This window comes from Alosa pseudoharengus, unplaced genomic scaffold (assembly GCF_046254945.1).
Source record: "Alosa pseudoharengus isolate Yale_2024_CS ecotype anadromous, Long Island Sound unplaced genomic scaffold, YU_APseudo_1.1 YU_APseudo_1.1_scf_11, whole genome shotgun sequence".
NCBI lineage: Eukaryota > Metazoa > Chordata > Actinopteri > Clupeiformes > Clupeidae > Alosa > Alosa pseudoharengus.
In genome coordinates this window covers 15,466,236-15,493,028 of record NW_027468576.1, presented here as the reverse complement: position 1 = coordinate 15,493,028, position 26,793 = coordinate 15,466,236, and the positions used below count along the sequence as shown (strand labels likewise).

Here is a 26,793-nt window from a genome sequence, read left to right as displayed (position 1 = left end):
CCCATGTTCCATTGCGGGATCTTTGCTCCGCCATATTAAGAGTGCCAGAACGCGCTGGTCTGGAATAGTAGCACCACAACACAAAATTGTAAGTACATAAAGACCTAAAATTACTTATGGATTTCAGTGTGATTTTAAACCAATGGCGAGGTCCATTATCTTATTAATGCTTAAGGATAAATTTGAGCTATAGTTTGTCTCATATAGTTGTCATATGGGCCTGAAACCATTGTTTGCTTCCACGGGAATGTATCTGTTAACGTTAGCCCTTTAGCTAACCTAGGTCTTACGTCTCTAACAAGCTAGTATGTAACTAGCTAGCTAGCTAATGTGAATGTTGTGCTGTATTTTCTTGACAGCACATACCCCCAAAACGAAGAACATCTCTCGGTTTATCTCTCACTAAAGACCCTGTAGCTGATATGTCAGAGTCTGGCCAATGTTCGGGTAGCTCTAGCTTCTATTAGTTATTTATGGATCCCCATGTTTATAGGTTTTTTCGTAATGTTGGTTGGCTGGAACTTGGCTTACACATCAAGCTAACAACACAAAGAGGAGTGAGAAGTAACGATACATAGCGTAACCCAGCCAGATAGCTTGTTCTCTAGCCTCAATTATCTTCTGATGGACCTGTTATTAGGTAGCGTGTCAGTTGGTGTATGCCACTTAACGTTAACTAACTAGTGATGCTCGGGTTTTCATTTGGTCAAGATAGCGAGCTTTCTGTACATGTGATAAGTGTACGTTTGTGTTTTGCTTGACAGCGAAGGGATTCGAGTTGTGTTTACGTACAGACTAAGGTGTATGAACGAAATCTAGTGTTTAAAGACAATATATTGTTTATTATTAATACACATAAATTAAAAATAACATTTCCCAGGAATTAACGTTACTGCCTCGGGCGAGTTTTGACGGGAACAATGCTTTTTTACCTGCGCTACCCTGCAAGACAAGCGCAGAGGGGGACATTCACAGACCCTTGGACAGCAGCATAGCGCAAGCCTTGTGTTCTCTGTCAGGACAGAGCCGAACACTTTTTATGTGCCTTTCTCCGGAATCATTATTGCACTCAATCGCATTGATTGTATAGGCAGTTCCCCAGTCTTTTGACATGTCAAGATCTATGCTGGTGATGACTAGTTGAGCTTTTTAGTTAACACCTCTTGTGTTTAAACTGAAATTGCCAAGGCATAGTCATATTTGCCATTTTATGACGATACTGCCATGCCATAAGTAAGTTAATGTGCTAGTTAATTCTCAAAACTCCGCTTTTGCAGTCTTTCTCTTTCCCTTCCAGGTGTTTCTGGTGTAAAGTGATACTAGCCTCTCTTCTTCCCAACAGTGGAGGATGACTCAGACAGTACAGACCAATGGGGTCCAGCCCCTCAGCAAGACCTGGGAGCTCAGTCTGTATGAGCTGCAGAGAACCCCACAGGTGATAAACATACACAAACAAACAAACAAATAAACACACGCATATGCAGTGACCAGAAGCACAGTCTGGAATGTGGTCAGGGTTAAGTCTACACCGCTGGATGCTTGCATTATCCCCACATTTGATGCATATACCGGTAGTATTCCTTTGGTGTATAACTCAGGGAAACAGAAGCATGGGTTGCATAGCTTTCGTGGCATCAAGGCAGCACCTGCTTACATCCTGAACGGTCAGTCAAATGCCTCTGTAACAACAATTGAAATGAATAGCTTTTTGAAAGAAAGTTTTAGCGACAGGCACTTTTGGGGAGACTACAGGCATTTTTCTTTTACGGAAATGGGAGTGGTGGAAGTTCACGCTTGGTGTGTCGGATGATAAGCTGTGCTGTGTCATGCCCGTGCAGGAGGCCATCACAGATGGACTGGAGATCGCCGTGTCCCCACGCAGCCTTCACAGCGAGCTGATGTGCCCCATCTGCCTGGACATGCTGAAGAACACCATGACGACCAAGGAGTGCCTGCACCGCTTCTGTGCGGACTGCATCATCACCGCGCTTCGCTCTGGGTAGGTGGCTCTCTGCTGGACTCAACACAGGGATCCCACACGTAGACAACACAATCTTGAATGCTAAGCATGTAAAGCAACGAGTATACTTCTGTACATACGGCTATGCTGTACGGTCATACGGTCGTGCGGATCTACTGGATTGGCGTTCTACTACACATCAAGTTTCGCACAGGCAGTACACAAGGTCTGTAGAGACGCAGATCTGTGCAGCACAGAAATGCCGTATGGACCGGAGGTATGACGTATTTTGCATTATCCGTTCTGTGCGTAGACCGTATCTGTAGAAGTATACTTGGGCCTTAACATGTATTTTCGTACAGACCACCTCCATGTCTCTACACCAGGATCACCAAATTTCACACTTTTGGTGTGAGTTGTGGCATCAAGGCATCTCACACCAAAATGCTTTTGATTTATTGTTTTTCTCGGATCTCATGTAAATTCAGCCTTGAAATTGGACTGCCTTTCTCTAAACTGAGTACCCTATAGATGAAGATATTTTCACTGAGACAAATCCCCACACCAGCCTTTAAATCTTCCTTTGGTCCAACCTTTGGCATTTTAACCCTTGACCCCGCTAACCCTGTGATCGTTTGTCCACAGGAACAAGGAGTGCCCCACTTGCCGGAAGAAACTCGTATCCAAGCGCTCCCTGCGGCCGGACCCCAACTTCGACGCGCTGATCAGCAAGATCTACCCCAGCAGAGACGAGTACGAGGCGCATCAGGAGCGCGTGCTCGCCCGCATCAGCAAGCACAACAACCAGCAGGCGCTCAGCCACAGCATCGAGGAGGGACTCAAGATCCAGGCCATGAACAGGTCACTGACCCACATGTTTTTTTCTTTAACCGTGCGTGTGTGTGTGTGTGTGTGTGTGTGTGTGTGTGTGTGTGTGTGTGTGTGTGTGTGTGTGTGTGTGTGTGTGTGTGTGTGTGTGTGTGTGTGTGTGTGTGTGTGCACACTGTATTTGTGGTAGGAGGCACAATGTGGAGTTTGAAGTGTGGACAGAGCACAAATGTGTGGTCTGCCTGTTTGTCAGGTCCCTGACCCACATATTTTTACGTACAGACTTTTTTTTTTCTCTAATCGTGTGTGTTTGTGTTTGTCTGTCCGTCTGTCTATTATTGCCAGAGTCTTACGAGAAGTTTAATGAATCAGAGAGTAACTTGAGCGTATATGGGTGTGCGTCCGCTCCATAGGCTCCAGCGGGGGAAGAAACACCAGGTGGAGAACGGCAGCGGGGCGGAAGACAACGGTGACAGCTCTCACTGCAGCAACGCCTCGGTCCACAGCAACCAGGAAGCCGGGCCCAGCATCAAGCGCACCAAGACGTCAGACGACTCCGGGCTGGACATGGACAATGCCACAGAGAACGGCGCTGGCGGAGAGATGGCGCTGGACGGGGCCAGCGAGATCGAGCTGGTGTTCCGCCCACACCCCACGCTCATGGAGAAGGAGGACGCAGCGCAGACCAGGTGAGATGCTTGTCCTGCCGGTCCCTGTAGTGGTCAGACCGGGCGGAAACCGCACACCGAAACCCTTGAATGTTGCTTCAACCACAAATGCCAGGACTGTTACACTTTCACATGTCAGGGTGGCCGACTGCAGATTCAAAAGATAGCTGTTGAAACCCTGAGAGGGGTGAAGTGAACTAACTAAATTGTGTTTCTGACAGCAAATTGTCATCATAAGAAATTAAATTCTACCAGACAACAGGCATGAAAACTCCTCACCTTTCGGCGAAATTCGCCGTTTTGAATCCAAAATAGGGGACTTACGTGGTTCGCACAGATCCGATGAGAAAATATTGTAGGGGGGGGGGGGGGGGGTTTGGGGTTACAACTGAGTTTACAAATCACGCGCAGACACGAACGCATCTTGATGCGTTGTAAGACAAGAGACCAATTAAAAACTTGTCTGATCCAGCAACGATTATGTGAATGCAGCCCCTATGCATTTAGCCTATGAAACAGTGGAAGCTAAATTTTGCCGTGGATGCAACGCGAACAGAACGATTGCACTGGAATAGCCTCCCTGTCTGTGTGACTACAGATATATGCGTCTGAAATGTCAGCTGGAATGTGAGCCCGGCGAGGAGAGATGCTTATTGATGTCACAGGTGGGCTAGTTGAAACGTTCAACTTCTGTCAGAAAAAGACATTGAGATTGGTGTAGCAACGTAGCATAGGCTGTTGTTAAAGTTAGCGATATTGGACAGAACTATAGACATAACGAGTTCATTTGATGAAGAATACGTGCAGTTTGAGCCATCTAGATCGACAAATGGTGAAGCAAATAGGCATAGGCTACTTTATCAGTATACCAAACAAGGCTAATGTGAATAACTAAATAGTTGAATTAAATGCTCCTAAACTGGGCTGGTGCGTTTTGTCAAGTTCAGAGACAAAAACAGTGTTTGACATGGTAATGCCGTCTTTTAAGAAACACTCAGTGGCCTGACACACTAGCACAATGCCACAATATGTAAGTAGCCTAGCTGCAGGTTAAAACATTTCAAACCAATTTTACAAATTAAAGCCTAGTCCAGTGTTTTTCAACCACTGTGCCGGGGCACACTAGTGTGCCGTGAGAGATCATCAGGTGTGCCCCAGAAAATTACCCAAATGTCCCTCACTGGTCCAGAAAAGCAATTGTTGCATTAAATAATTTATAACCACATGCCCTCATTGATTGTATGATTGCACTATTTGTGGTATGCAGGCATTGTACAACGGGGGCCCCATATCCAGTATTCACAGAATCATCACATATCCAGTTCATAACAACAATTAAATTAGATATAGTCACCTACAAATGAAACAGAGGGCGCTTGTTTTATTGAGCAGGTCTTGCATAGAAGCCATAATAAGGCCATATCTGTGTATTATTTGAAATTTTAGGCTATGGTATGTTTATTTTTTCTTTACACAGGATGTTAGTGTGCCGTGGGACATTTTATGTGTCAAAAGTGTGCCGTGGCACAAAAAAGGTTGAAAAACACTGGCCTAGTCTACCCTACCCAAGTTTATTTATTACCTGGTTTGGTCCAACAAATATTCAGACTTATTCTAATAGTCTACTATGAAGTGTCCATTAGGCCTATGAAATCTTCAGAAATGTCTGATAACTTCAGGCACAAAGAAAGAAAGAAAACTCATGTAGATTACTGAGGAGGAGAGGAGGGCCAGGCTGAAGCATGTTGCAAACAGCGCAAGTGGGCCCCTTCACTAGGGTGGTCCTTATATGGGGTAAAAAAATGTTTTTTGGAAATGTTCAACTCTCACCCCCTAAATGTGTTAGGATATCAATAAAAACACACTGTGCAAAATTTTGAATTGTTCCTACAATATCTAGAGGTAGCTCAAGGCCTTTGAATATTTCCGGAATCGCTCATTTTTGCAGACATTGTACCATTTAAGAACGCACAACAAAATAAAATGCAATATTATTTGTTGGTCAGACTATAATAATATAAAGGAGAATAGCAATAATAAACAATGTCAATTAAATCAATAGCCTAATGAAATAAACAATGAATATGAGGGGGAAAAAAGCAATAATAAACAATAATGTCCATTCAATCAATAATATAAAAACAATAGCATGGTAAGACTACATTAAAGAGAATATCAATAGTAAACAACAATGTCAAATTAATCAACAGCCTAATTGAAATAAAACAATATTTTACAAACTATAATGCATAAGAAGCGCTTAATGAACTAAGTGCATGTTGAACAGATATGCCTTTAGACCCCTTTTAAATGACCCAAAACTATCACAGGAACGGAGACCACTTGGCAACTCATTCCACCAACATGGAACCACTCAGGAAAAGAGTCTTGAATTTGACCTAGTGTTTATGACTGGTCGACATAACAGACACTGATCAGAAGACCGCAATGGGCAGTTGGGAAAGTATATCTTGATCATTGAATTAAAATAACAAGGAGCAGATCCAGTCAGTGTCCAAGGCCAAAGGCCAAAGTGACAGATTTAAGTTGTATCATCATATTGTACAGTTGTACACCCGGGACGTCCTCTTTCTCTTTGGGCCAGGAGAAAGTCTCCATCTTCTGGATTCTTGAGAAGAATGAGTGCATCTTGATGTGCAATATCAAACAGGTCTCCCAACTGGTCTATGAAAGCCTCTACATTGCACTGCTGAGTCTCAGAAGTTCTCTTGGCATTTTTCTTCAGCTTCTGCCACTTGTCGTGAAGTGTTTCCAGTTGTTTTATGGCATGTTGGGGATGAACGGGAATCCTAGCCTTGTCCTAGAATACCAAGACTTCTTTGATCACCGCAAGTTTTTTTTCAATGTTTTATGGTGATATTACAACAAACATAAAACCTGCTTCTTGAAGAGTAACTTTGTTCCAGTTATTTCAGTCTCTTCTGATCCAAGTAACCATATAACGATGTAGCGGATTTGCTTCGTGTTGCTTCAGCCATTGTCTCAGTGTATATTGTCTATTGTGCTTCATTCACATTGATGCCTTGAAAGACATATCACAACTAAAACAGGAGTTGCTATGAATTGCTCACAACAGCATATTATTGGGAAATACCGGAATCAGCAGATGAGATCAGCAAATACGCATTGCAAATGTGCGTGGACAATATGGAATTCCCATTTTAATGTGGTCACCAATAATCAATACACATTGACTGCATGGTCAAATAAGTCCATTGCTGCCATAAGCATATATTATTAAACAACTATACATCCTAGCACAATGCATCACATAATACGCAAATAATCCGGAATATGCACACTGCACAGTATGTGTTAAACTTCAAAGGTCTTGAGCAACCTCTAAATATTGATTAATATTGATAAAATTTTGCCCAATTATTTTTTTTATTTATTCAAACATATTTGTGGGGTGAGAGCATGAACTTTCAAAAGTTGAAAAATAAGGACCACCCTACCCTTCACACTTAGGCCCAAGCCAAAAAGAAGAAATAATAAGTATTTTTTGTAAAAATTAGTCATTTTGTAGTTTGTTTTCTTCATAAATCTCTGGTTTTAGGCAACTTCATACTCCATGGAAGCTATGCACTATTGACAACAATGTCAATCGCGCCTGTTTTGCTATGAAACGGCCATTTCCCACTTCGCGCGCCCTTCTCACCTTTTTCACCCCTGACCCGTTTTCATGCCTGATACAAAATACATACACTACCGACCGTTCAGAAGTTTGGAGTCAATTAGAAATGTTCTTGTTTTCATCATTAATGTTGTAAATGACTGTTGAAAAAGAAATGGCTGATCTTTAATGCAATATCTACATTGCCCATTATCAGCAACCATTCATCCAATGTTTCACTCTTTTAAACACATAATGTAATCTGAGAATTGCTGCCCTGATTAAAAAAAAACAATGCAACTTATCTCATCTCTCTGATGGCATTCTGTCTATAAGGGAGTGGAATGGAAATTTCTAAGTGACCCCAACAGCCGTGGCCCACTGGTAAGCACTCTGGACTTGTAACTGGAGGGTTGCCGGTTCGAGCCCCGACCAGTGGGCCGCGGCTGAAGTGCCCTTGAGCAAGGCACCTAACCCCTCACTGCTCCCCGAGCGCCGCCATTGTAGCAGGCAGCTCACTGCGCCGGGATTAGTGTGTGCTTCACCTCACTGTGTGTTCACTGTGTGCTGAGTGTGTTTCACTAATTCACCGATTGGGTTAAATGCAGAGACCAAATTTCCCTCACGGGATCAAAAAAGTATATATACTATACATACTATACTATACTAACTTTTGAATGGCAACTGATCTCATCTCTCTGATGGTATTCTGTCTATAAGGGAGTGGAATGGAAATTTCTAAGTGACCCCAACTTTTGAACGGCAGTGTAATACTTAACATAAAATGTGAGTTAACATGCTTCAACAGTAGACCAAGTGTAAACTCATCACGATTTGACTGTGGGTCCCCTCGGATCCCAGGTCAGTCTAAGCTGTCGGGCGAAGAGCACTGCCTATCACTAATGTCCTGTAGTGTGGAATTCATCCCCAGGTATATCAAGACCTCAGGAAACGCCACGGTGGACCACCTGTCCAAGTACCTGGCCGTGCGCCTGGCCCTGGAGGACCTGCGTAAGAACGGCGAGGCCAGTCCTATCAACGTGGAAGCCGCCAGCGAGAAACAGTACACTATCTACATCCCCACAGCCAACAGCCAGTTCACAGTGAGTAGCCAATCACGTCACACTAGGACACACAGCATCTCCTCATCCACCCAACACATGCCCTCAGACATCACACTATATACTGTATATCCATATACCATATACCATGACTCATTCCACTGTGTGCACATACACCCCGTGACGACATCTATCTTTATGTCTCTCTCTGTCCTCTCTCTCTCTCTCTCTCTCACACACACACACACACACACATTTTCTCCAATACTTTTCTATACTTCCTTTAACAGATCTCTCTGAATTGTTCATTTTCTCCTGTGGTCTCCCTTCAGTAACCAGTCTGTCTGTCTGTGTCTGTTTATCACAGGTCTTGAATGGCTCCTTCTCTCTGGAGCTGGTGAGCGAGAAATACTGGAAGGTGAACAAACCCATGGAGCTCTACTTCGCTCCAACAAAGGAGCACAAATAAGTCGAGACCAGACGGGTCCGGAAAAGACTGATGTTTTCTCCCCATGACCTCCCACATATTCTCTCTTTCCTTCCCCTTCTTTCTTTCTCTCTCTCTCTCTCTCTCTCTCTCTCTCTCTCTCTCCATCCATCCATCCCTCTCTCACTGTCACCCCCCCCCCCACCACCCAGTGGGTCTCGTTGCCCCTCAGTAACTGTGCTGCTTTGTTTTTTATTGTCTTTTTGTATGGGGGTGGGCGGGACTTAGAAGATGTTTTCTGTTTGATGTTTTGTCTGTTCCCCGCCCGTCACGTGCGTCTGTGGAGACCGCTTCAGGAGAGAAGCAAATGTGCCCTGTAGAGACGTCTCATCTTGTAAAATATCACCTGCAAGGCCCACAGTAGAGAACTGTTCAAAGAACTCCGCCAATGGTCGACACACACAACAACACTTTAATTGTTCTGTTTATTTTTGTTTTCCTGTTGGATTTTGGGACTTGTAGTTTCCATCTGTGGCAACTGTCTTTTACATCAGTAAAGATAAATATAATTCACTTTAACCTGAGGGTTAATGTGCTTTATCTGACCACTGGTCCTGTCCACTGCACATGAGGCTGGAGTGGTCTAGGGGCCTAGTTTAGTTTAAAGTTTGGCCCCTAAGCCGTAAACTCCACCCCAGAGGTTGTGCTATCAGGAAGGTTACTGTGACTGAGGACTCTGGGAAAACTCCAGAAACAACTCAACAGATGTACAATTGCTCTAAAAAAATATTGGCTTCACATATGCTCAAAACAAAAGACTCATCTTTTATTATTTTTAAATAGAATACGTAGCTGTTGTTTCTGTCAGAGGAGGGACCTGTTTTTTATATATCTTGATGTTTCGTAAAAACGCCATTGCAGACATGAGTTCTTTTAGAGCATGAAATATTTTAGTTTGACATTCTTTGCATAAATATGAGTTGTTGTTTGGGAAAATGTATACTGCATTATCTGTTTGGAAAATAATAATAAAAAAAAAAGTGTGATAACTGCGTCATCGGGTGGGGCTGGACGTGTAGCTCAGAGGGAATTTTGCACAGGCTTAGTTGGGATTAGACAACGTCTATAGTGGGTTGCATAAGTATTCAACCCCATGCTAAAGTTGACTAAAAAGAGGAATAAAAAAAGTCATCTTTTGGAAATTGATCTTCATGCCTTTAATTTAAAAAATGAGGAAAACTCCAACCTTTAAGGACACCAACTTTCTTTGTGAATGAATAATGTATCGTAAATAAATGTTCTTCATTAAAATACAGGGTGCATAAGTATACACCCCCCCCTATGTTAAATTCCCATTGAGGCAGACATTGTGTGTATTTCAGTTAGCCTATTAGCTGGTTTGATGCTCATTGAGCTCAATGCAAATCAAACCAGTTAATAGGCTAACTGAAATAACACCATGCCAATCTCTACGTATGGTGAAGGGTATGTGATGTGGGGCTATTTTAATTCCAAAGGCCAAGGGAACTTTATCAGGATGATTAGTATCCTGGATCCATTAAATAACTGGCCTTTAAAAATAAAAAAAATCTGCCTGCCTCTATGGGAATTCAACATAGGTTTAACATAGGGGGGTGAATACTCATGCACCCTGTATTTTAATGAAGAACATATATTTATTTACGATACATTATTCATTCACAAAGAAAATTGGTGTCCTTAAAGGTTGGATTTTTTTATTCAACTTTAGCATGGGGGAGAATACTTTTTGCAAGGCTATGTAAACACAAGGAGGAAAGGAGTCTCAAAGGTTTCTCCTGAGAATTGAAACCTTCGGTATGAGATGTAGTATTGATATCTAGTATTGCTGCTTACGCAGGGAGATCTATCGAGCTACTTGAGCATCCCCAGCCCTCCCACTAGTCTGGAGGCCCATTCCTTACCCTGATGCCACGTGAATTGTAGGTGATCCTGAGGTGATTCTAGTTCATAGCAAGGTCATAGGAATGGTTCCCATAGAACACACACACTGATAGGTTGCTTTGCAAGAAGGATCGCTGAATGAATTAATGTGACTGACAATACTGTTGTAGATATTGTCAAGTGGAAGAAAAGGAGAGGATAAGATAAACACACAAAAGAGTGAGTGTGCTGTCACTTGAGGTCCTCACAATTTGTTTGTTGCTCATGTGAATAGGGGATTATTGTAAATATATGGTTTAATTACAAATGTGGTAAAAACAGATTAAGACGTACTGAATGGCTTTGTGTTTGCCAGGAGAATTAACCCTTAAAGACATTCTTCCATTAGGTAAATTCACTCTGACACTTATCCAGGTTTGTTATGAAAACAAATAGTTGGAACATTACCCTGAGATGATTCTCACCACCACTGATTCTTGCTTGAAGACAAGAGCTGTTCCTGCTTTGTAATGTATTGCCATAGAGAATATATATAATATTCTCTCATGTTACTTTGGCATTGGCTTGGCATAAGTAGGAGGGGATGTTCCATTGATTTCCAGTCAGTGAGTGTTCATCTGCTGTGGATTTTAGCTGAAGCAACAGTAAGTGAACAGCTTGACCTCTATGACATTCATCAGACCGTGTGTGGAGTGGTCAAGGGCAACGGTCACAAGATTCCCTGTGGAGAGGTCAAGGGCAACGGTCACAAGATTGCCTGTCACAGATGTCTGCACTTGCATTCCATTTTAAATGGACCTTTACTTCATGCACCACACCCTTCTAATCCTGAGCAGCAGCCTACTTAAAGGATTCCCTTATCAGTGATTTGGGCCATCTTGACATGGTTGGTCAGAAGGAAAGGGTTTGTCATGTTCAAAACATACAAAATACTGCTGTAATCAGAGACTGCTTTCAATGGAATACTAAATGTATCAATCAATTTCAAAAATGTGTCATTATGACTGCCGTGCTAGCCGCACTGGAGTAGGAGATGGCGACAACTGAAAATTGACAAGCGTGATTTATTTTTGCGGAGAGAATGCAGGACTGAGCGGCGGATATATTTTGTACCGCTATGCAGTACATCTAGTTTTATCTCCCTTTTGGTCCTTGAAATGTACAAATCAGACATCAGTAGTAATCATACAGCATATTGTGGAAATGTTTTTACCCTGCCAATGTACAGTACAAAGAATTTACAGTTGCATCCTCGATCTAGGCCTAAACATTTGAAGAGACAGCAGTTCAGTGTCTGTGTGACTGATGTGTATTGATCAGAGGATAGTCCTGTGAGTGTATCAAACAAGTACTGCAAAGACTCCTTGCTAAACATTCAACTTTACTTCCACTGTACTGGTTAACATTTCGGAAGAGATAATGATATTTTAAAACCTGAGAACATACTAGTTTATGTAAGACCCCCTAAACCTTTTGTAAAATTGAGTGGAGGAGTAGCTATGGCACTGGCATCACTTTACCTTCTTGTTATAAGCCTTCAGTTTGGCCAGCAAAATCACAAGGAACAATAAATATGGCTAAAGCAATCAATGATTCAAAGTGAACAGTGAGGAGAGCCTATTTACAAATAAAAGTCTGTTATTAAAGACACAAACCCAAACCCAACCAGTAAACCCCTAATGTTAGTATGCAGTAAAAAAAAGATTATGATTACAACTCAGAATATATCCTGTTGTACCATTATGAAGGATTCAGTTGTGGTTATGTTTCTTTGGTGGGTACAGGTACACCTGACAGTGCTTAGAGTTTGGGGATTTTCCGTCAGTTTCTTTTGGGGAGGCAAGAGTTCAAATACAGGGGCATCAATGAGAGATTACAATAAGAGAGATGACAAGCAGGCACATACAGTGTATTTGTCAGTGGTACAGAGAGACACTGGGGCTCTGGTAGAGGTACATGTAGGCGTCACAGAGGAGACGCTTGGCCACCTCGTCTATGTCTCTGGGCTGTAAATAGGCGAGCTCTGTGACCGGCATCTCCAGGTATCTGCCCACCTCTGGGCACAGACGCACCTCAGGAATGTTGTAGCCATCAACATCCCCTACAAGACAAAAGACACTGATTTAAGCAAACACACATACACCCACACCCATACACACGCACACACACACACACACACACACACACACACAGACACACACACACAGACACAGACACAGACACAGACACAGACACAGACACAGACACAGACACAGACACACACACACACACACACACACACACACACACACACACACACAATATCCTGATACTTTTATTATTACTTATTATCTGGCTAGGTCTGCTTTTAAGCAATCGTTCCTCACCGACTCTGTCGGACATGCTGTCAAAGAAGGCCCAGTCGGTGGTTCCTGGTCCGTACTTGAGGAAGGACACGTAGTGGCTGGTGTCTATGCAGAGCACAGCGAATAGCTCCATTGCGTCCCTGGGCGGAGCGATGGCTTGTGACCAACCTTCAGGCACAAAGGAAGGAGATCGTATGTGGGACCTCCGGCTTGGATGGCTGTGCACCTAAAAGACACATATTATCACATGAGCAACACCACCACAGCCAAAGAATCATAATGCCTACAGCACCAACACCTTGCTCTAGTACCATCTTATGATATGTCTTTTTTTATCTCTTTTGATGGATGGTATTGTTGAGTCTGAAAAAAGCTATGGTTAATCACTACATAATCAGTGCAACATCTCCCCCTCCCAACCTAAAAGATAAAATAGGCCCTGTCTCAAGGACTACCCAGAGTCACTTTTCAGCCATCATCTCCAAGCAACATGCACACAGAAACCAGCATGATTCATAATAAACCCACTACAGCCATAGTTATTTTGGTACTTCTGCATTTTAACGGGGTTTTCTGCTGTTATTTTATGAAAAAAGGTTAAGAAATGTAGCCTATTCACATGAGAAAAATAATGAATAGGCATATAAATAGGCTATTTAGGTCTTTTTTTAAACTTTCCCCATAGTTTTTTTCCCCTTACTCCGGACATATTGAGGATACAAAATCAGCTTAGTTTGCTTCTGTTTCTGCTTCTTGTCCTTGGTTGACCCCCATTTTGGCTTAAAATGGCTGGACTACTCTGCTATCTGGTGTTTAGAGTTCTGTAGTACTGAGGCCAAGACTGTGTTTAATTACCCATTGGTGAAAAGGGACAAAAAAAAAACATCTACCTGAGTGGAACATGTCTGGCAGTAATATTTGAAGCAGTTCCTGCTAAACGCAGAATCTTTGAAACACTCCACGCACTCCTCACTAGCAAGGCGTCCACACAGCAGGCACTGTTGAGGGCCTAAAATCACACACACACACACACACACACACACACAGACGCAGACGCAGACGCAGGCGCAGGCGCAGGCGCACGCACGCACGCACGCACGCACGCACGCACGCACGCACGCACACACGCACACACGCACACACGCACACACACACACACACACACACACAGACACATACACAAACATACAGTACACCGAGATAGCATTTGACTGGTTATTCAAATTCAAAATGTTCAATCCAAATTCAAAAGTATCCATCAAAAGTAGTCCATGCATCTACATGTGTAATGTAATTAATGAGGCTGTAAACGGCATGTTTGCATATACAGTTGAAACCAGAAATGTACATACCCTTAGCATACACATGCTAAAGTTGACCAAAAAGAGGAATAAAAAATCATCTTTTGGTTTCCTTAAAAACTGGTTTCCTTAAAGTTTGGATTGTTCCTCATTTTTTAAATTAAGGCATTAAGATCAATTTCCAAAAGATGATTACATTTTATTCCTCTTTTTAGTCAGCCCAAGACATGATTGGCACAATGTCTTCACAACAGTCCACATATTGGCTCAATGTATTCACATGTCAATGTTTTGCAGCGGAAGGGGTGGGTAGACAACTGCCATATGTGTAGACAACTGCCATATTGGCGTTACAAACTAGCCCCATGCATTTCTATGGAGGATTTTTTGAGTGCTGTGTCTCCTCATTAGAAGGTCTCTGTGTAAACTTTTGGTTTCAGCTGTAAGTATGTGATGTGAGTGTGCTTTGGTGCTTATTTGTGTGTGTGTGTGTGTGTGTGTGTGTGTGTGTGTGTGTACCCTCTGAAAGAAGGCCAGTGATGTCCAGTTCCAGCGAGGGAATGATCTTTTGAAACATCTTAAAGTTTTTCCCAAAGCGAGGCATCTGGAGAATCAGACAGGAGGGAACCTGAACAGGCAGAGTACAAACCCGAGAAAATAAAAAAAAGTACCCACATAGAGAATGAATATACCTGTTTTAACACCATCAAAAGAGGAACTGTGACAGTATTTCACTGTGCTTCAAAGCACTGGAAAAGGACACCACCCAGACAAGTAAAGAACCAGTGCATCAGTGAGTGACTATCATATCATACTCATACTCACTTGATTCAAAGGCCCCAAGAACACACACACAGACAACAACCACACAAAATACTGTGTTAGGATATTACCTCAGCCAGTTTGAGATGGCTACTGTAGAAGGACTGCTCAATCAGCTGCTGGACTGTGGGCAGGATCAGATTGTGGGTTTCATCCAGGAAGATCTGGTAACAGAAACTGCTCTGTACACTGCCTCCTGAACAACTGCACAAGAAAGAAAGAAAGAAAGAAAGAAAGACAGACAGGCAAAACAAAGAAAGAAAGAAACAGAGAGAACTTCTTTGTCTCATCTGATGACGTAATGAATCCTAACTTAACAGGCACACAAAGAGAGAAGCATGTGGTCACCCACCTATGCCTCTGCACAAATCATTTGGCCAGATCATTATCTAATTTTGAACTTACAGTTTGATAGGTGGCTCCAGAGAGAGGATTTTATTCATTATCAGAGACAGAAACTCCTCTGGATCTGCAAGAAGAAGAAATGCTCAAATAGGCTCTCATATAATTTTCTGCAACAGTTTTAATTGGATGGGTCCTGTTTTACAGTTAAAACTCCTACGGATGGCAACGCAGGACAATGCACAGGAAATGATGACATATAATTCTAATTCGTACATCATGTTTCCCTCTCAGTACTATTTAGAGCTGTGATCTCATTTCTCACCTTTTTCGTCTGTGGTGAAGGTGGCGCAGTAGCCACTCTCCTGCAGTTGTTTCCGAAGTTTCATAACGCTCCCAGCCTCAACATAGCCTTCCCTACAAACAGACAGAAACATTTAGACAGACATAGCTATGATCAGAGTACTGAGTAAATGAGGGTTAATTATAAGTATAAGTCTAAGTATATATACTCTTTTGATCCTGTGAGGGAAATTTGGTCTCTGCATTTATCCCAATCCGTGAATTAGTGAAACACACTTAGCACACAGTGAACACACAGTGAGGTGAAGCACACACTAATCCCGGCGCAGTGAGCTGCCTGCAACAACAGCGGCGCTCGGGGAGCAGTGAGGGGTTAGGTGCCTTGCTCAAGGGCACTTCAGCCGCTTCCTACTGGTCGGGGTTCGTACCGGCAACCCTCCGGTTTCAAGTCTGAAGCGCTAACTAGTAGGCCACGGCTGCCCCCAACTGTCACAATTATAAACTGTCACAAACAAGTTATGAACACTCAATACGATTTCATGATTAACACTGGGTTCAGGTCACTTCAGTCTATTTTCAGTGACCTGATAGCACTCTAGTTTTGCCACCTCACAGATTAACCAAAGGATCAGGCCACAACCAAACCTTTTCCTGTACATCTCTGCAGAGCCCTAACCTGCGCAGTGGGTTGACGATGTCCCGTAGCAGCGTCCTCTGGATTGGCTTATCCTTGGGCTCAGCAGGTTTGAACAGCAGAGAGTCAAGCACTGACGAACATGAGAACAAACTGGGTACAAATAATACCATGAGCAGTTACTAACTGATCCCCAGCCCTCCCACTAGTCTGGAGGCCCATTCCTTACCCTGATGCCACGTGAATTGTAGGTGATCCTGAGGTGATTCTAGTTCATAGCAAGGTCATAGGAATGGTTCCCATAGAACACACACACTGATAGGTTGCTTTGCAAGAAGGATCGCTGAATGAATTAATGTGACTGACAATACTGTTGTAGATATTGTCAAGTGGAAGAAAAGGAGAGGATAAGATAAACACACAAAAGAGTGAGTGTGCTGTCACTTGAGGTCCTCACAATTTGTTTGTTGCTCATGTGAATAGGGGATTATTGTAAATATATGGTTTAATTACAAATGTGGTAAAAACAGATTAAGACGTACTGAATGGCTTTGTGTTTGCCAGGAGAATTAACCCTTAAAGACATTCTTCCATTAGGTAAATTCACTCTGACACTTATCCAGGTTTGTTATGAAAACAAATAGTTGGAACATTACCCTGAGATGATTCTCACCACCACTGATTCTTGCTTGAAGACAAGAGCTGTTACCATAATTCCTGCTTTGTAATGTATTGCCATAGAGAATATATATAATATTCTCTCATGTTACTTTGGCATTGGCTTGGCATAAGTAGGAGGGGATGTTCCATTGATTTCCAGTCAGTGAGTGTTCATCTGCTGTGGATTTTAGCTGAAGCAACAGTAAGTGAACAGCTTGACCTCTATGACATTCATCAGACCGTGTGTGGAGTGGTCAAGGGCAACGGTCACAAGATTCCCTGTGGAGAGGTCAAGGGCAACGGTCACAAGATTGCCTGTCACAGATGTCTGCACTTGCATTCCATTTTAAATGGACCTTTACTTCATGCACCACACCCTTCTAATCCTGAGCAGCAGCCTACTTAAAGGATTCCCTTATCAGTGATTTGGGCCATCTTGACATGGTTGGTCAGAAGGAAAGGGTTTGTCATGTTCAAAACATACAAAATACTGCTGTAATCAGAGACTGCTTTCAATGGAATACTAAATGTATCAATCAATTTCAAAAATGTGTCATTATGACTGCCGTGCTAGCCGCACTGGAGTAGGAGATGGCGACAACTGAAAATTGACAAGCGTGATTTATTTTTGCGGAGAGAATGCAGGACTGAGCGGCGGATATATTTTGTACCGCTATGCAGTACATCTAGTTTTATCTCCCTTTTGGTCCTTGAAATGTACAAATCAGACATCAGTAGTAATCATACAGCATATTGTGGAAATGTTTTTACCCTGCCAATGTACAGTACAAAGAATTTACAGTTGCATCCTCGATCTAGGCCTAAACATTTGAAGAGACAGCAGTTCAGTGTCTGTGTGACTGATGTGTATTGATCAGAGGATAGTCCTGTGAGTGTATCAAACAAGTACTGCAAAGACTCCTTGCTAAACATTCAACTTTACTTCCACTGTACTGGTTAACATTTCGGAAGAGATAATGATATTTTAAAACCTGAGAACATACTAGTTTATGTAAGACCCCCTAAACCTTTTGTAAAATTGAGTGGAGGAGTAGCTATGGCACTGGCATCACTTTACCTTCTTGTTATAAGCCTTCAGTTTGGCCAGCAAAATCACAAGGAACAATAAATATGGCTAAAGCAATCAATGATTCAAAGTGAACAGTGAGGAGAGCCTATTTACAAATAAAAGTCTGTTATTAAAGACACAAACCCAAACCCAACCAGTAAACCCCTAATGTTAGTATGCAGTAAAAAAAAGATTATGATTACAACTCAGAATATATCCTGTTGTACCATTATGAAGGATTCAGTTGTGGTTATGTTTCTTTGGTGGGTACAGGTACACCTGACAGTGCTTAGAGTTTGGGGATTTTCCGTCAGTTTCTTTTGGGGAGGCAAGAGTTCAAATACAGGGGCATCAATGAGAGATTACAATAAGAGAGATGACAAGCAGGCACATACAGTGTATTTGTCAGTGGTACAGAGAGACACTGGGGCTCTGGTAGAGGTACATGTAGGCGTCACAGAGGAGACGCTTGGCCACCTCGTCTATGTCTCTGGGCTGTAAATAGGCGAGCTCTGTGACCGGCATCTCCAGGTATCTGCCCACCTCTGGGCACAGACGCACCTCAGGAATGTTGTAGCCATCAACATCCCCTACAAGACAAAAGACACTGATTTAAGCAAACACACATACACCCACACCCATACACACGCACACACACACACACACACACACACACACACAGACACACAGACACAGACACAGACACAGACACAGACACAGACACAGACACAGACACAGACACAGACACAGACACAGACACAGACACAGACACAGACACACACACACACACACACACACACACACACACACACACACACACACACACACACACACAATATCCTGATACTTTTATTATTACTTATTATCTGGCTAGGTCTGCTTTTAAGCAATCGTTCCTCACCGACTCTGTCGGACATGCTGTCAAAGAAGGCCCAGTCGGTGGTTCCTGGTCCGTACTTGAGGAAGGACACGTAGTGGCTGGTGTCTATGCAGAGCACAGCGAATAGCTCCATTGCGTCCCTGGGCGGAGCGATGGCTTGTGACCAACCTTCAGGCACAAAGGAAGGAGATCGTATGTGGGACCTCCGGCTTGGATGGCTGTGCACCTAAAAGACACATATTATCACATGAGCAACACCACCACAGCCAAAGAATCATAATGCCTACAGCACCAACACCTTGCTCTAGTACCATCTTATGATATGTCTTTTTTTATCTCTTTTGATGGATGGTATTGTTGAGTCTGAAAAAAGCTATGGTTAATCACTACATAATCAGTGCAACATCTCCCCCTCCCAACCTAAAAGATAAAATAGGCCCTGTCTCAAGGACTACCCAGAGTCACTTTTCAGCCATCATCTCCAAGCAACATGCACACAGAAACCAGCATGATTCATAATAAACCCACTACAGCCATAGTTATTTTGGTACTTCTGCATTTTAACGGGGTTTTCTGCTGTTATTTTATGAAAAAAGGTTAAGAAATGTAGCCTATTCACATGAGAAAAATAATGAATAGGCATATAAATAGGCTATTTAGGTCTTTTTTTAAACTTTCCCCATAGTTTTTTTCCCCTTACTCCGGACATATTGAGGATACAAAATCAGCTTAGTTTGCTTCTGTTTCTGCTTCTTGTCCTTGGTTGACCCCCATTTTGGCTTAAAATGGCTGGACTACTCTGCTATCTGGTGTTTAGAGTTCTGTAGTACTGAGGCCAAGACTGTGTTTAATTACCCATTGGTGAAAAGGGACAAAAAAAAAACATCTACCTGAGTGGAACATGTCTGGCAGTAATATTTGAAGCAGTTCCTGCTAAACGCAGAATCTTTGAAACACTCCACGCACTCCTCACTAGCAAGGCGTCCACACAGCAGGCACTGTTGAGGGCCTAAAATCACACACACACACACACACACACACACACACACACACACACAGACGCAGACGCAGACGCAGGCGCAGGCGCAGGCGCAGGCGCACGCACGCACGCACGCACGCACGCACGCACGCACGCACGCACGCACACACGCACACACGCACACACGCACACACGCACACACGCACACACACACACACACACACACACAGACACATACACAAACATACAGTACACCGAGATAGCATTTGACTGGTTATTCAAATTCAAAATGTTCAATCCAAATTCAAAAGTATCCATCAAAAGTAGTCCATGCATCTACATGTGTAATGTAATTAATGAGGCTGTAAACGGCATGTTTGCATATACAGTTGAAACCAGAAATGTACATACCCTTAGCATACACATGCTAAAGTTGACCAAAAAGAGGAATAAAAAATCATCTTTTGGTTTCCTTAAAAACTGGTTTCCTTAAAGTTTGGATTGTTCCTCATTTTTTAAATTAAGGCATTAAGATCAATTTCCAAAAGATGATTACATTTTATTCCTCTTTTTAGTCAGCCCAAGACATGATTGGCACAATGTCTTCACAACAGTCCACATATTGGCTCAATGTATTCACATGTCAATGTTTTGCAGCGGAAGGGGTGGGTAGACAACTGCCATATGTGTAGACAACTGCCATATTGGCGTTACAAACTAGCCCCATGCATTTCTATGGAGGATTTTTTGAGTGCTGTGTCTCCTCATTAGAAGGTCTCTGTGTAAACTTTTGGTTTCAGCTGTAAGTATGTGATGTGAGTGTGCTTTGGTGCTTATTTGTGTGTGTGTGTGTGTGTGTGTGTGTGTGTGTGTGTGTGTACCCTCTGAAAGAAGGCCAGTGATGTCCAGTTCCAGCGAGGGAATGATCTTTTGAAACATCTTAAAGTTTTTCCCAAAGCGAGGCATCTGGAGAATCAGACAGGAGGGAACCTGAACAGGCAGAGTACAAACCCGAGAAAATAAAAAAAAGTACCCACATAGAGAATGAATATACCTGTTTTAACACCATCAAAAGAGGAACTGTGACAGTATTTCACTGTGCTTCAAAGCACTGGAAAAGGACACCACCCAGACAAGTAAAGAACCAGTGCATCAGTGAGTGACTATCATATCATACTCATACTCACTTGATTCAAAGGCCCCAAGAACACACACACAGACAACAACCACACAAAATACTGTGTTAGGATATTACCTCAGCCAGTTTGAGATGGCTACTGTAGAAGGACTGCTCAATCAGCTGCTGGACTGTGGGCAGGATCAGATTGTGGGTTTCATCCAGGAAGATCTGGTAACAGAAACTGCTCTGTACACTGCCTCCTGAACAACTGCACAAGAAAGAAAGAAAGAAAGAAAGAAAGACAGACAGGCAAAACAAAGAAAGAAAGAAACAGAGAGAACTTCTTTGTCTCATCTGATGACGTAATGAATCCTAACTTAACAGGCACACAAAGAGAGAAGCATGTGGTCACCCACCTATGCCTCTGCACAAATCATTTGGCCAGATCATTATCTAATTTTGAACTTACAGTTTGATAGGTGGCTCCAGAGAGAGGATTTTATTCATTATCAGAGACAGAAACTCCTCTGGATCTGCAAGAAGAAGAAATGCTCAAATAGGCTCTCATATAATTTTCTGCAACAGTTTTAATTGGATGGGTCCTGTTTTACAGTTAAAACTCCTACGGATGGCAACGCAGGACAATGCACAGGAAATGATGACATATAATTCTAATTCGTACATCATGTTTCCCTCTCAGTACTATTTAGAGCTGTGATCTCATTTCTCACCTTTTTCGTCTGTGGTGAAGGTGGCGCAGTAGCCACTCTCCTGCAGTTGTTTCCGAAGTTTCATAACGCTCCCAGCCTCAACATAGCCTTCCCTACAAACAGACAGAAACATTTAGACAGACATAGCTATGATCAGAGTACTGAGTAAATGAGGGTTAATTATAAGTATAAGTCAAAGTATAGATACTCTTGATCGATCCTGTGAGGGAAATTTGGTCTCTGCATTTATCCCATCCGTGAATTAGTGAAACACACTTAGCACACAGTGAACACACAGTGAGGTGAAGCACACACTAATCCCGGCGCAGTGAGCTGCCTGCAACAACAGCGGCGCTCGGGGAGCAGTGAGGGGTTAGGTGCCTTGCTCAAGGGCACTTCAGCCGCTTCCTACTGGTCGGGGTTCGTACCGGCAACCCTCCGGTTTCAAGTCTGAAGCGCTAACTAGTAGGCCACGGCTGCCCCCAACTGTCACAATTATAAACTGTCACAAACAAGTTATGAACACTCAATACGATTTCATGATTAACACTGGGTTCAGGTCACTTCAGTCTATTTTCAGTGACCTGATAGCACTCTAGTTTTGCCACCTCACAGATTAACCAAAGGATCAGGCCACAACCAAACCTTTTCCTGTACATCTCTGCAGAGCCCTAACCTGCGCAGTGGGTTGACGATGTCCCGTAGCAGCGTCCTCTGGATTGGCTTATCCTTGGGCTCAGCAGGTTTGAACAGCAGAGAGTCAAGCACTGACGAACATGAGAACAAACTGGGTACAAATAATACCATGAGCAGTTACTAACTGATAATAACGAGCAATGGTAATAATTAAGACACATGCATAGTTGCGGTTATGGCTATAGGCTTGATGGTACAAACGGGTTTGAAAGTCTGACCTGAAAAGAGCAGCGTCCATGTAGCAGGAGTTGCAGTGACCTTGAATGCCCTTCATGCGACCCACAAGCAGCTGTTTCACATCCTCGGAGTTGATAGGAGGAACGTTTTCACTCTCAGGTCTGCCATCGCAGTCTAGAGCTGAAGAAGAGACACCACCTTCTGTTTTAAAGACAGTCTGACATTTAAATGTATTTTACATTTATTAATTTAGCAGAAACTGTTGTTCAAAGTGACTTTCATATGTCAATTCTATTACAAGGGACTACGTTGTCCCCAGAGCAACTTGAGATTAAGTGCCTTGCTCAAGGGCACAACGGTGGCAGCCGGGAATTGAACCCACAACTTTTCAGGCTACTGCAAGCTAGCCCAGCTTCTTAACCACTATGCTACCACTGTCACAATAACAGTTGCAGCCTCACATTTAAAGGAACACGCCACCGTTTTATAAAATTGGGTTATTCACTGTCTCCCCTAGAGTTAGATAAGTGAGCAAAACATTTTTTGTCTCCGTGCATGCAATGCCGTAGTCCGGTAGCGCCCCCCCTAGGTTAGCTTAGCATAGTGAATGGAATCCTTTGTAGCCAGATAGTACATTGTGAATAAAAGTGAGCCAACAAAAAAAATTTCCCTAATTACTTCTTGTGGCCTCCGTCTTCACAACGAGTACAAATGGCAATGCAGATTAAGATGAGGTGATCTCCTAGGCAGGTATTGACATGGGACTATATCGAAGCACTGCTACTTGGGTGCATGCACAGAGACAAAAATGTTTTTGCTCACTTATCTAATTCTAGGGGAGACAGTGAATAACCCAATTTTTATAAAACAGTGGCGTGTTCCTTTAACAGTTAATAAGAGTCGTAGATGTGTGTGCAGTAGCAGTTGTGCTGGTCCTACTGTATTGTTTGGTGGAGGAGGCTGGCACTTTTCCCCTGGTGCCACTGTCAGGAATATCCAGTGAACATGAGCTCATCTTCACAAATAGGCCTTGCCTTGGTGGACACAAGAAATAACGGATTCCATTGAGTTTGCCATCACCCACTCCAACCTTTTGGTCCTGTTGAAAGAGGGGAGAACAGAGATCAAGAGGAAGTAATGCCAACTGCAATGTTTAACCAATGACACATCTCACCTCATAAAAAAAACAGAAAACATTGTGCCTCATGGAAGAGGCAATATATTAATAGATTTTCTCTGATTTCTCAGACATTTGTTTGTATCTCCAATACCCAACAATCCAATCAAGAATACTCTCATCCACTTGCAAAAATAAGTAATGAATGGGTAAAAAATAACAACAAAAAAAAACAAACCAAAAATAATTGAAAATCAGTCTGTATACCGCCTCTTCCCTGGTGTCATAATAATCACATCATGCTGTGACGGGGGACTGCCTTCTTGTGTCTTTCCTTTACGTACCAGTTCCAGGCCCACTCTGATCCCATCAGTTCCCGGCAGGTGCCCTATCCAGCGAACCGTCCCTTGCACTGGACCTTTGCCCAGGCCCACTCTCACTCGAGAGTTTACGTTGATGGAACGGCTGTTTGCTGGTCCAGTGTCTGCACCAGTGTCCATACCAATACCAGTGTCCATGGGTTCCACATCTAACAACACATCATCCTTAAATCACAGCGTTTCCCATACATTGACTTAAATTGTGCTTAAATCTGGTTAGCATCATAACCACGCTGCGCTAATGTGTTAAAAACTGCATTCAAGTTAATTCTGCAAACCTACCACCACAAATAGAATTGTGGGAAACACTGAATCATCACCACCCACATATCAGTATCACAAAAATTCTAAACGTCTAAATTGTTCCTGCTTGCAAAGAAACTGAACGTTTGCATTATGAAATTGAGTTGCATTTTGAAAAATGTAATCCTTACCTGAGGGGAGGTTCTCCTCTTTTAGAACAAAGCCCAGGGGCACAGTGATTGTTCCGCCCTTCTCTCCCTGATCATTCATGTCCTGAAAAGATACAGAACCTGTTTACAATATTAGGCACTGACGTTTCTCCTCATTTGATCATCTGAAATACAAAATCTATGCTAGAACAAGTATGACATAACTGCATAATTACAAATGGGGGGGGGGGGGGATAGTTCAGCTATTAAATAGATGTGAATCATACTTGCGCAGCAAAATTAATAGATTCAATGTTGTGCTTTAGGTATGACATTAGTCTAGGTCAGTGGTTCTCAAACTTTTTCTGTTATTCCCCACTTTGAAGATGGGGAATTTTCAAGCCCCACCTGACCCCATCAACCTGACAAAATGGTTCTGCTGGATCAGATATTATTTTCATTCATATGTTGGTCTGCTTATGACTTATGTTTGTGTGTGGCTTTTTTGTTTTGAATCTATGATCTTCCTTGTCAAAAAAGAAAGGCATTATTAAAGATAAAGGCACAAAAGAACACATTTCCTCCTGTTCCTTGCACCCCACCTGTCATGTCTCTATTCCCCACTAGTGTGGCCCGCCCCACTGGTCTAGGTAGTCTAGCCCAATTTGACAAAACTGAAAGTCAGATGACATTTTAAGTGCCTTGCCTAAGGGCACAGTAGTGGCAGCTGGGAATTGAACCTACAACTTTTCTGGTTACTGCAAGCTAACCCGGCGCTACCACTGCACTATAACACCACCCTACATACCTTGAATAAACCACACTATTGACTAAATCATCCAAGTGGGTAAACAACAGGACATATGGCTCTGGTCCAGCTCACTCACAGTGGAGATGTACGCTACTGGCTCGCCATTCTCTTCTTGCAGGTCCATCACCATCCCACGACGGCCATGTTTCTCATTGTTTTGAAAGAAGACAACCCGGTCTCCTGCCTGCACAGGGGCCTCAGAGGCAGGCTTCACACACGTGAAGGGGACCCAGACTTCCTCTGTTCTAGCCTGCAGTTGTTAAGATAAGATGTATGGTCAGAACTCCACCAGGACTATTCAGAGGAAGGTGATATTCCATACTGTGTTTATGCCAACACCAATCTACCATCATCTAAAGACATGTATTTGCATATACCCTAACCACACACACACACACACACACACACACACACCTGCAGTTCAATCCTGAAGAATGTGCCACAGAAGCAGTCGGTCGCGACCATCCTATTCCTGCTGCCAATGTATAGAAGTACCCCTAAATGCCACGTCTCCATATCCTTCACATAAACACGGGCACCCTCCTTCAAGCCTGCAGCTGCTTCTAAGGCCGATTTCTTCAGAAAGGCATCCAGTCTCTCTTCCTCGGTGTCAAGCGCCTGTAGAAGTGCTGCATCTACTGGAGACAGCGGATGCAGGCAATCCACCTGCACTTCGTATTCCTTAGACCCCAGCCACTTCACTGGTAACACTTTAGAGTCCTGTTCAACTTTACGTAGGTATTGGTCTTCTTTCAAGTAGCAGATCTGGCCAGGGTGGAGGCTTGGTATCCTCTCATCTCTTTCGGTAATGATGAAAAACATATATTGTTTTGGGTCCATTTTACTTGTAGATCCACTTCTGAAAGGAAGAAGAGTCAGATCGATCAGTCTAGTGTGTCGGTGGAACACTACTCGAACTTTGGACTTAAACTAAAATCGTTCTTAATCTGTGCCTCTGATCATACAGGTGTATTAGTTCCTCTTAAACAATAACGAAACTGACTTTACTGATCTCACTGACTTGAAGTTAAGGCTAACCTTGGGACTAGACCGCATTACAGCACTCTCTGAAAATGGACATTTGGAAATGCGCAATAGTTTTCATACCTTCGGAATGGAATAATAAATGCCTCGTCGTTGTTGTTGTGGATTAGCTTCAACAGTCCGGAATTGTAGCAGCAGTCACTTTCATTTTGTCGGTCCGCCTACTTCAGGATGTCTCATTCTTCGGTACACAGGCTATGAGAGGATAGAAGCTATCCTATCCAGCATATCATTGACAAACATAGGAATTCCCCATTTCACGAATTTGCATTTCGAAAAACGTTTGACATAACTGCTACTTCTACAACCTTGGTTTGATTAAGTTGCGTTAAATTGTCTCAGTTGATGTGTCATCTCGTCCTGTATACTATAAAGCGCATGTAAATGGGCAGCTATTTTTGAAGTTAGAGTTTTGTTGAGGTACCCTGATACGAAAGTTGCATGGCCCTTGGAATTCTGATTGGCTACAGCAGCAAAACGTCACAAGCATACCATTGGTCTGTGGGT

The 26,793-nt window shown here is 42.9% G+C and overlaps 3 protein-coding genes across 11 annotated transcripts; 1 reads left to right on the top strand and 2 right to left on the bottom strand.

Moving 5' to 3' along the window:
- The first annotated feature begins 26 nt into the window (after positions 1-26).
- On the top strand, positions 27-9,160 carry rnf2 (ring finger protein 2). Of its 5 annotated transcripts, none has more exons than XM_076278114.1 (7): positions 27-88; positions 1,343-1,435; positions 1,842-1,999; positions 2,606-2,821; positions 3,202-3,477; positions 8,007-8,196; positions 8,522-9,160. In XM_076278114.1, the coding sequence occupies exons 2-7, from the start codon at positions 1,349-1,351 to the stop codon at positions 8,621-8,623; spliced, it is 1,029 nt and encodes a 342-aa protein (XP_076134229.1). In that variant the 5' UTR covers positions 27-88; positions 1,343-1,348; the 3' UTR covers positions 8,624-9,160. The 5 variants fall into 5 exon arrangements, with proteins under 5 accessions (XP_076134229.1, XP_076134230.1, XP_076134226.1 ...); XM_076278115.1 differs by having other exon boundaries at positions 1,839-1,999; positions 8,025-8,196; XM_076278111.1 differs by having other exon boundaries at positions 1,839-1,999.
- Positions 9,161-10,369: 1,209 nt separating this feature from the next.
- Positions 10,370-16,463, bottom strand: LOC143116796 (ubiquitin carboxyl-terminal hydrolase CYLD-like). Of its 3 annotated transcripts, XR_012985925.1 has the most exons (10): positions 16,294-16,463; positions 15,640-15,731; positions 15,378-15,441; positions 15,044-15,176; positions 14,670-14,778; positions 13,740-13,858; positions 12,871-13,075; positions 12,411-12,605; positions 10,952-11,225; positions 10,392-10,665 (listed from the first exon to the last, which is right to left on the bottom strand). XR_012985925.1 is itself a non-coding variant. In XM_076278108.1 (9 exons), exons 1-8 carry the CDS (start codon positions 16,422-16,424, stop codon positions 12,421-12,423), a joined length of 1,038 nt encoding a protein of 345 aa, XP_076134223.1. In that variant the 5' UTR covers positions 16,425-16,463; the 3' UTR covers positions 10,370-11,225; positions 12,411-12,420. The 3 variants fall into 3 exon arrangements, 2 of the variants coding, with proteins under 2 accessions (XP_076134223.1, XP_076134222.1); XM_076278108.1 differs by having other exon boundaries at positions 10,370-11,225; XM_076278107.1 differs by lacking the exons at positions 10,392-10,665; positions 10,952-11,225 and having other exon boundaries at positions 11,549-12,605; positions 16,294-16,461.
- Positions 16,318-26,725, bottom strand: cyldl (cylindromatosis (turban tumor syndrome), like). 3 transcript variants are annotated; one of them, XR_012985924.1, is made up of 18 exons: positions 26,350-26,725; positions 25,657-26,101; positions 25,319-25,492; positions 24,474-24,555; positions 24,004-24,188; positions 23,482-23,641; positions 22,584-22,722; positions 22,346-22,456; positions 21,691-21,782; positions 21,429-21,492; positions 21,095-21,227; positions 20,721-20,829; positions 19,751-19,869; positions 18,882-19,086; positions 18,376-18,570; positions 16,908-17,190; positions 16,481-16,621; positions 16,321-16,384 (listed from the first exon to the last, which is right to left on the bottom strand). XR_012985924.1 is itself a non-coding variant. In XM_076278106.1 (15 exons), exons 2-15 carry the CDS (start codon positions 26,080-26,082, stop codon positions 18,386-18,388), a joined length of 2,184 nt encoding a protein of 727 aa, XP_076134221.1. In that variant the 5' UTR covers positions 26,083-26,101; positions 26,350-26,725; the 3' UTR covers positions 17,514-18,385. The 3 variants fall into 3 exon arrangements, 1 of the variants encoding a protein (XP_076134221.1); XR_012985923.1 differs by having other exon boundaries at positions 16,318-16,384; positions 16,481-17,190; XM_076278106.1 differs by lacking the exons at positions 16,321-16,384; positions 16,481-16,621; positions 16,908-17,190 and having other exon boundaries at positions 17,514-18,570.
- Positions 26,726-26,793: the final 68 nt, after the last annotated feature.

What these genes read in the sequence shown, in the direction of transcription:
- LOC143116796 (XM_076278108.1), bottom strand. Translation starts at nt 16,424, where the DNA reads ATGGTATTATTTGTACCCAGTTTGTTCTCATGTTCGTCAGTGCTTGAC. An exon ending in CACTGGCCTTCTTTCAGAGG is followed by an intron (nt 13,859 to 14,669) that starts GTACACACACAC and finishes GTGTGATTTTAG; the next exon opens with GCCCTCAACAGTGCCTGCTG. An exon ending in GCCAGACATGTTCCACTCAG is followed by an intron (nt 13,076 to 13,739) that starts GTAGATGTTTTT and finishes TGTGTCTTTTAG; the next exon opens with GTGCACAGCCATCCAAGCCG.
- rnf2 (XM_076278111.1), top strand. Translation starts at nt 1,349, where the DNA reads ATGACTCAGACAGTACAGACCAATGGGGTCCAGCCCCTCAGCAAGACC. An exon ending in GAGGACGCAGCGCAGACCAG is followed by an intron (nt 3,478 to 8,006) that starts GTGAGATGCTTG and finishes AATGTCCTGTAG; the next exon opens with TGTGGAATTCATCCCCAGGT. An exon ending in CAGCCAACAGCCAGTTCACA is followed by an intron (nt 8,197 to 8,521) that starts GTGAGTAGCCAA and finishes TGTTTATCACAG; the next exon opens with GTCTTGAATGGCTCCTTCTC.
- cyldl (XM_076278106.1), bottom strand. Translation starts at nt 26,082, where the DNA reads ATGGACCCAAAACAATATATGTTTTTCATCATTACCGAAAGAGATGAG. An exon ending in CTCCTCCACCAAACAATACA is followed by an intron (nt 22,723 to 23,481) that starts GTAGGACCAGCA and finishes TCTCTTCTTCAG; the next exon opens with CTCTAGACTGCGATGGCAGA. An exon ending in GCCAGACATGTTCCACTCAG is followed by an intron (nt 19,087 to 19,750) that starts GTAGATGTTTTT and finishes TGTGTCTTTTAG; the next exon opens with GTGCACAGCCATCCAAGCCG.